At 54.4% G+C, this 7,795-nt stretch overlaps 1 protein-coding gene across 1 annotated transcript; it reads left to right on the forward strand.

Annotated features, from left to right (window-relative positions):
- The first annotated feature begins 2,004 nt into the window (after positions 1-2,004).
- Positions 2,005-6,477, forward strand: TNNC2 (troponin C2, fast skeletal type). The gene is made up of 6 exons (XM_032263581.1): positions 2,005-2,210; positions 4,583-4,634; positions 4,769-4,912; positions 5,001-5,115; positions 5,276-5,412; positions 6,312-6,477. The coding sequence occupies exons 1-6, from the start codon at positions 2,208-2,210 to the stop codon at positions 6,341-6,343; spliced, it is 483 nt and encodes a 160-aa protein (XP_032119472.1). The 5' UTR covers positions 2,005-2,207; the 3' UTR covers positions 6,344-6,477.
- Positions 6,478-7,795: the final 1,318 nt, after the last annotated feature.

Raw genomic sequence — 7,795 nt, forward strand, 5'->3', positions numbered from 1 at the left:
GGCTGAGGTACGAGAATCACTTGAACCTGGGAGGTGGAGGTTGCAGTGAGCCATGATTGTGCCACTGCACTCCAGCCTGGGTGACAGAGTGAGACTCTATTTCAAAAACAAAACGAAACAAAACCCAAAAAGCAAAAATAACCAAATTGGAATTGGAATCCCATGGGTCTCACCCTTTGGCTCCCTGCCTGCCTGGGGAGGCCTTATTTAGCTTGACATGGCCCTGCTGAACTTTCCTTGGGAATGTCTATATATAGGGGAAGAGGGCAGCCCAGTTGCCACTGTCCATCTGTCTTCCTTGGTGTCCAGCTCTGCTTTCCTGGCCCCGGAGCCTGCTATTGGTTATCTTGGTGCTCTTTCTGTCGACGTAGCCACTGTCCACAAGCCTTGCCTTACTCCCCAGTGCCCAGTATGCACCTCGTGGATTCTGAGGGTGGGCTCCCTCTGGACTTGATCTGCCCACCCCTTTACTTCCTAGATGACCAGATTTCTTCACTGAGCTCTAGGAAGGGGCCAGCTGCCCTTTTACCACTTAAAGAACCTTCCCCTGCCTACTCACCACCCCAAAAAGTGAATCCAAACACCCTTTCCTTGGAGAAGGTAACTTTGAAAGAAGGATCTTTGCTTTCAATGATCATTTCTCCTCCAAATGCACATCCTCCTCTCCTACATCCCTCCACACACTTTTCCACCTGCACAGGTACCCAAAGGACTGTGTCCCAACTTCCCTCCAGTGGGAATTAATAATAAGAATCATCTGGGCTAGGCGTGGTGGCTCACGCCTATAATCCCAGCACTTTGGGAGGCCAAGGTGGGCAGATCAAGAGGTCAGGAGATGGAGACCATCCTGGCTAACATGGTGAAACCCCGTCTGTACTAAAATACAAAAAATTAGCTGGGCACGGTGGCACACACCTGTAGTCCCAGCTATTCCGGAGGCTGAGGCAGGGGAATTGCTTGAACCCAGGAGGTGGAGGTTGCAGAGAGCCGAGGTCGCACCACTGCACTCCAACCTGGCGACAGAGCGAGACTCCATCTCAAAAAATAATATGAAGAAAAAGAAGAATCATCAACATGGGTGGGCATGGTGTCTCATGACTGTAATTCTAGCAGTTTTGGAGGCCAAAGTGGAAGGATCCCTTCAGCCCAGGAGTTCGAGACCAGCCTGGTCAACATGGTGAAACCCCATCTCTACAAAAAATACAAAAACAAAACAAAACAAAACAGACAACAACAAAAAACCAGGGATGGTGGTGCACCTGTAGTCCCAGCTACTCAGGAGGCTGAGGTGGGAGGATCACTTGAGCCCAGGAGATTGAGGCTGCAGTGAGCTGTAACGGCACCATTGCACACTAGCCTTGGTGACAGAGTGAGTATAGACCTTTATAATTCACAAAGCTCTGCAGTCAAATGGGGATAATAATAGTTGTTATTTCATAGGAGGAGCACTAGATGAGATCATGTTAAAATGCTTAGCACAGTGTGTGGCACATCGTGGAGGTTCAGTAAACAGTGGCCTAGCTGTCACTTTCTCCTCCTTCTATCCCCTACCCCTCACCATGGTTCAAAGACAGGACATTCCTCTTGCCAAGCACCAACCCTGTATACCTGGCACAAGCTAGGTGGCTTATACCTGGGTTCCCATTTACTGTGGTTTCTCTGTGAGGAATACCCCACAGAGAGGTCCATCCTACAGATGAGGAAACGGCTCAGAGAGGCACTGCTACCTGCCCGAGGTCACATAGCTCGCAGAGGCTGGCCTTGAATGTTGGGTTTTGGACTTCAAGGCTTGTACTCTCCCCATTTTACCATGCTGCCTCACTCTTTACTGCTCTGATTGTCCTTACCATCTTGGAGCCAGTATGCTTCCCTGGGGAGGGGGGGAAAGCAGGGGGACTCCAAGGCGGTGGAACAGGGCGGGCCTTCCTCACAAGAATCTAGGACGTCAAGGCCTGCCACCTGCTCAGAGGCTTAAATTTCTCTGCAAGGGCCCTTGGCTAAATTAGGTAATAGGTTCGGACTTTGGTGGGGTGGGGCTCGCTGACCCCAGGATCTGATTGGGTAGGGTATCCAGTGCTGGGGAGCAGGGAGGTGGGAGGGGAGGGTGCCCCTACAAATCCCAGGGGCTAGAGCAGGCCAGGGCATCTTTGGGTGGTGGAGTGCAAAGGAGGCGACCTGCAGCAGAGGAGAGCCGGTCACCAGCAACCATGGTAAGGACAAGAGGGGACTTTGCGGCTTCACTCGCGGGAACACTCTGGACGTCTTTGAGGCCAGGCCTGGGTGCTCTGTGGGGTAGTAACTTGGATGTGTGAGGTTGGAGCATGGAGGTTCCTGGAACCCAGGTGTCTTGGAGGAAGGCCTTTGATTTTTCTTGGAAGGGGAGGGCTGGGGTGTTCCAGAGATTGATGGTGAAGGCTTGCTGACTGCCTGTGCACCTTTGGAAACTTCCAGCACTGTCATTCATAGACCTGTGAAGAGCTCTTAGCTTGTTTCCTTCACATAGTGGGGACCCTGGGGGGTCAGAGTGAGTCCCCAGCAAGCCAGGGGCAGGGGTGAGCCAGACTCCGGGGCAAACCCTCCTACCATCATGGAGAGAAGAAAGGCTCCTCCAGAAGACGAGAGGCCTGCAGGGCATGGGGCCCGCTCAGATGCAGGGCTCCGGGACCGCTGAGGACGATGGGAAAAGACAGAAGATGACAGACCAGAGTTAGAGAAACCCTGCTCTCCTAGAGGGGGTTCTGAGTTGGAACTGTGGTTTTCGTCTGAGAGCCTCCTCCTCACTTCACCTCAAGGAGTAACTAGATCCCAGAGGCCAGCTGCTGTTGCCCATGCCTGACTAAAAATAGCCTGCCCTCCTGGCACAGGGAAAGAGGAAGAGAGGAAGGAGGGGGAGAAGGAGGAGGGCCAGTGGCCAGCCGGCTGAAGAGCTCCTTGGAAGCCTTACCCCATCCTTACTGCCAGCTTCAGCCCAAAGCGTCCGACCCAGATGGCCTGGCTTGGATGTGACCTGGAAGCCCCCACAGAAACCTCACTTTCATGTCAAGGCCTCCCTCACATTCTGCCCAATATGAGAGGCCTTTTCTCCAATGACTGAATCCTAAGAAGGAAGCTGATCTCCGACTCCGCCAGCTCTCTGAGGGGCAGGAGGATGTATCCTTTGTCCCTTCTTGGTGGTCCTAGTGCCTGATCTGTGGCCTGACATGCAGCAAGTGCTCAATAACTTTGTGTCCTTTTTTTTTTTTTTTTTTTTTTTTGAATTGGAGTCTCACACTGTTGGCAGGGCTGGAGAGCAGTGCTGTCAGCTCATTGCAACCTCTGACTCCCAGGTTCAAGTGATTCTCCGGCCTCAGCCTCCTGAGTAGTTGGGATTACAGGCGCCCACCACCACGTTCGGCTAATTCTGTGTAATTTTAGTAGAGACAGGGTTTCACTATGTTGGCCAGGCTGGTCTCAAACTCCTGACCTTCTGAGCCACCCGCCTCAGCCTCCCAAAGTGCTGGGATTACAGGGTGAGCCATTGTGCGCGGCTTGTGTTGCATTATTATTTATCTGAGAACGAACATTTTATTGAACCACTATTAAAGTACTGGGCACCATTCAGAGTTAGAGAAAACTGGAAAATAGTGCTGGGATGGTGCTAGCCCTTTACAAAGCCCTTTCACACCCCTGATATCTCATCCCTGAAAAGCTACAGAGAAGAGATGAAGGCACGTTAAGTGACTTGCCTAAGGCCACTGGGGGGATTCCTGACTTGGCCTTCAATTGACAAGTGAGAAGGTCTTGAGCTTAATTTGCTGTCTCCTCTCTTTTTCTCAAAACTGGTGTCAGTCTGGGCACGGTGGCTCCCAGCACTTTGGGAAGCTGAGGTGAGCAGATCACCTGAGGTCAGGAGTTCGAGACCATCCTGGCCAACATGGTGAAACCACTGCCTCTACTAAAAATACAAAAATCAGCTGGGCATGATGGCACACACCTGTAATCCCAGCTACTTAGGAGGCTGAGGCAGGAGAATTGCTTGAACCTGGGAGGTAGAGATTTCAGTGAGCCAAGATCCCACCATTGAACTCCGTTCAGCCTGGGTGACACGGTGAGACTCCGTCTCAAAAAACAAAAACAAAAAACGGGGGTCAGAAGCTAGACACAGTGGCTCAAGCCTGTAATCCTAGCACTTTGGGAAGCTGAGGCAGGAGGATCACTTGAGCCCAGGAGTTCTAAACCAGCCTGGGCAATTTAGTCGGACCCCATCTCTACCAAAAATTTAAAAAATTAGCCAGGCGTGGTGTACACTAGTCCCAGCTACTTAGGAGGCTGAGGCAGGAGGATCGTTTGAGACCAGCAGGTCAAGGCTGCAGTGAGTTGTGATCTTACTACATATCCAGCCTGTGTGACAGAGCGAGACCTTGTCTTCTGAACAAAACAAAACTGATTGGGTGCTATGGTGGCACACAAATATGTGACGAATTTGAAGTTCTTCTGGAGGACCAAGGAGCGCTGGCAGAGTGGGGGTTGGGGTGAATGGGGTAGAGGTGAGGAGCTGCTCTAGGGTTGCCTCTTCAGCTGACTTTTTCTGTGTCTCCTGCAGACGGACCAGCAGGCTGAGGCCCGGTCCTACCTCAGCGAGGAGATGATCGCTGGTGAGTGAGGCTAGAAGGCTGGGGGCGGGGTGGATGTGTGCTGGGAACCTGTTGGCCTCCGGGCAGGGTTGGGGGGTAAGTGTGAGGCTGACAGTCCAGCCGGCCTCACTTCTGCCCTCTGCTCGCCCTCGCAGAGTTCAAGGCTGCCTTTGACATGTTTGATGCTGATGGTGGTGGGGACATCAGCGTCAAGGAGTTGGGCACCGTGATGAGGATGCTGGGCCAGACACCCACCAAGGAGGAGCTGGACGCCATCATCGAGGAGGTGGATGAGGACGGTGAGCGGCTCGCCCTCGGAGGCAGGCGAAGGTGGGGAGAGGCAGCGGCGGCCGGGCTCAGGCTCAGTCCACCACCTGCTCCCCGCAGGCAGCGGCACCATTGACTTCGAGGAGTTCTTGGTCATGATGGTGCGCCAGATGAAAGAGGACGCGAAGGGGAAGAGCGAGGAGGAGCTGGCCGAGTGCTTCCGAATCTTCGACAGGTGCGCTGGGGGCCTGGGAGCCGAGGGAGGGGCTGAGCAGTCAGAGCCCGACCGGTGACGCCGGAAGGTGCCCGGGTTCGCGGTGTGGGGACGGGGCGTCCAGCGTAACCAGGGCAGCTCGCCCCGGTCCTGAGCCCTCCCCGATCCCTCGGACTCGAAGGAACGCAGACGGCTACATCGACGCGGAGGAGCTGGCTGAGATTTTCAGGGCCTCTGGGGAGCACGTGACGGACGAAGAGCTCGAATCTCTGATGAAAGACGGGGACAAGAACAACGACGGCCGCATTGACTTCGACGGTGAGGGCCGTGGCAGCTTGGGAAGAGAGGGCGGGAGCCACAGGGGCGGCGGGTACTGGTGCTGCTGGCTGGCTCCCGCGCGCTGTCTTTGGCCTTGCGGGCGGGGCGGGGCGGGGCGTAACCTCACAAGTTCCTCCTAGTCTCCTGAGTGTTGGCATAGAAGCGCTCCACGACTCTGTGCAGTTTATCAATTAATGACCAGGCAGCAGGGCGCGGTGGCTCAGGCCTGTAAAATCCTAGCCCGCTGGGAGGACGAGCCTGGAGAATTGCTTGAGGACAGGAGTTTGAGACCAGCCTGGGCAACGTAGTGAGACCCTGTCTTTACAAAAAATAAAATAAAAAGCCAGGCATGGTGGCACGCCTGTGATCCCAGTTGCTCCAGGGACTGAGGTGGGAGGATCACTTGAGCCCAGGAGGTCCAGGCTGCAGTGAGCTATGATTGTGCCACTGTACTCTAGCCTGGGCAACAGAGTGAGACCCTGTCTCAACAAAAACAAAAAACAAGGCCGAGTACAGTGGCTCACGCCTGTAATCCCAGCAGTTTGGGAAGCAGAGGTGGGTGGATCACGAGGTCAGGAGATGGAGACCATCCTGGCTAACATAGTGAAACCCCATCTCTACTAAACATACAAAAAATTAGCCAGGTGTGGTGGCATGCACCTGTAGTCCCAGCTACTTGGGAGGGTGAGGCAGGAGAATCGCTTGAACCTGGGAGGCAGGGTTGCAGTGAGCCGAGATTGTGCCACTGCACTCCAGCCTGGGCGACAGAGCCAGACTCCATCTCAAAACAAACAAAAACATAAAAAAGTCATCCCCTCTGAATGCTGGAGCCCTGGCCTGGCCTTTGCATCCCCAGGTGGGACCTGCAACCCTCACCCTCTCCCTCTCCTTTCCCGCAGAGTTCCTGAAGATGATGGAGGGTGTGCAGTAAGGAGTGGACAGTCGCCTCCACCAAGATCGCGCATCCCTAAGGCCTGGGAGACTCCGCTCCACCGGGTCCCCACCAGGGAAGTGCGGCCCCTCGTGGGTCTTTGTCTGGAAGGAATAAAAGCAAATGTACCAAAACTTGCTTGAATGAGGGGAGAACCAGGGACAGCAGGTCTCAAGGGCTGGCACCACCCGGAGCACCCTCAGGTATCCCTGGAAGAAGCGGTCGAAGCAGTGGGATGTGGAAGGGAGCTGGGTCCCAGAGCCCGAGGGGGCGGCTGTGAGTGCCCAAGTCCAGGCATCACCAACGCGCTCTGAGGGTTCTCGGCAGCCTCCCAACAGCTGCTGTGGGCGTGGGCAACTTGGAGGACCGGCAGCGGTGGTGGCTGGGTGGTGGCGGACAGGAGGCTGCGGGTGCTTGGAGCTGAGTCAGGGTGAGCTGGCGGACTTTGGAGGGGTCCCCAGAGGGCAGGTAGGGTGAGGGGGTGGCAGGAGGCTACCCCCACCAGAGGGGAGGAGCAGGGGAACTCCCTCACTTCCCCACATCCATCTTTTCTGGAACATTTTGGTCTTGGGTGTTGTAGCTGCCCCCTTCTGCAGGCTCCCTAGCTGGGGAGAGGGGGAGTAAGTGCTCATCCACGCCAGGCAGCATTGTTTCTGCTTGACCTCCTACCTCCTCTGTTCTTCCAAGTGCTTACTCCTGGCTTCCTGCTGGTGGTGGGTGGTAGGGGAGGGTGGAGGTATCCACAAAGGAGATTCTGATCTCATCGTTTGACCCCAGATCCCTGCCTCCGCCCGGTCTCTGCCAGTGTGCTCTACAGAGGGCCATCAGCACCAGGGAGCTAAAATATCTGAACTGGCCACTGCCCTGTTGGAAGTACTTCAAGGCTCCTCACTGCTTCTAGAATGAGATCCAAATTCCTTCCCTCCCTCCCTCCCTCCCTTCCCCTCCCTTCCCCTCCCACCCTTCCTCCCTCCCTCCCTCCCTTTCTTCCCATAGTCCTCACAGGACTGCAGCCACTCTGGGCAATTTATTTCTGATATGGACCTGGGGTACATTTTCAAGCCCTTGGGACTTTACACATGCTGTTTGCCCTCTCTGGAATGCCCTTGTCCTTCTTATAAGCTGGCAGATTCTTCAATCTACAAGACCCAACTCAAATACCATCTCCTCCCTTGAACCCTGCCCTCACTGGCTATTTGCTCCCATAGCGATTTGTATATAACGGGTATCAGATCACAGCTGATTAAGTGTAGGGGGTAGTTTAGCTTTAGAGTCAGACTGCCTGAGTGTGAGTGCTCACTGCCTGTGACAAACGAAACCACTCTGTTCCTCAGTTTCCTCATCTGTAAAATGGGGATAATGATAGTACACTCAGGTTGTGAGAAGTTAGTGTGTACGAAGTGCGCCCAGCAGTGCCTGGAACATAGCAAGCATTTTTTTTTTTTTTTTTTT

Source organism: Sapajus apella, unplaced genomic scaffold (genome assembly GCF_009761245.1).
Source record: "Sapajus apella isolate SASKATOON/1434 unplaced genomic scaffold, GSC_monkey_1.0 scaffold137, whole genome shotgun sequence".
NCBI lineage: Eukaryota > Metazoa > Chordata > Mammalia > Primates > Cebidae > Sapajus > Sapajus apella.

Bases quoted from the DNA above. Each gene is read 5' to 3' on its own strand.
- TNNC2 (XM_032263581.1), top strand. The intron at 4,913-5,000 runs GTGAGCGGCTCG...TGCTCCCCGCAG, and splicing joins CGAGGAGGTGGATGAGGACG to GCAGCGGCACCATTGACTTC. The intron at 5,116-5,275 runs GTGCGCTGGGGG...TCGGACTCGAAG, and splicing joins TGCTTCCGAATCTTCGACAG to GAACGCAGACGGCTACATCG.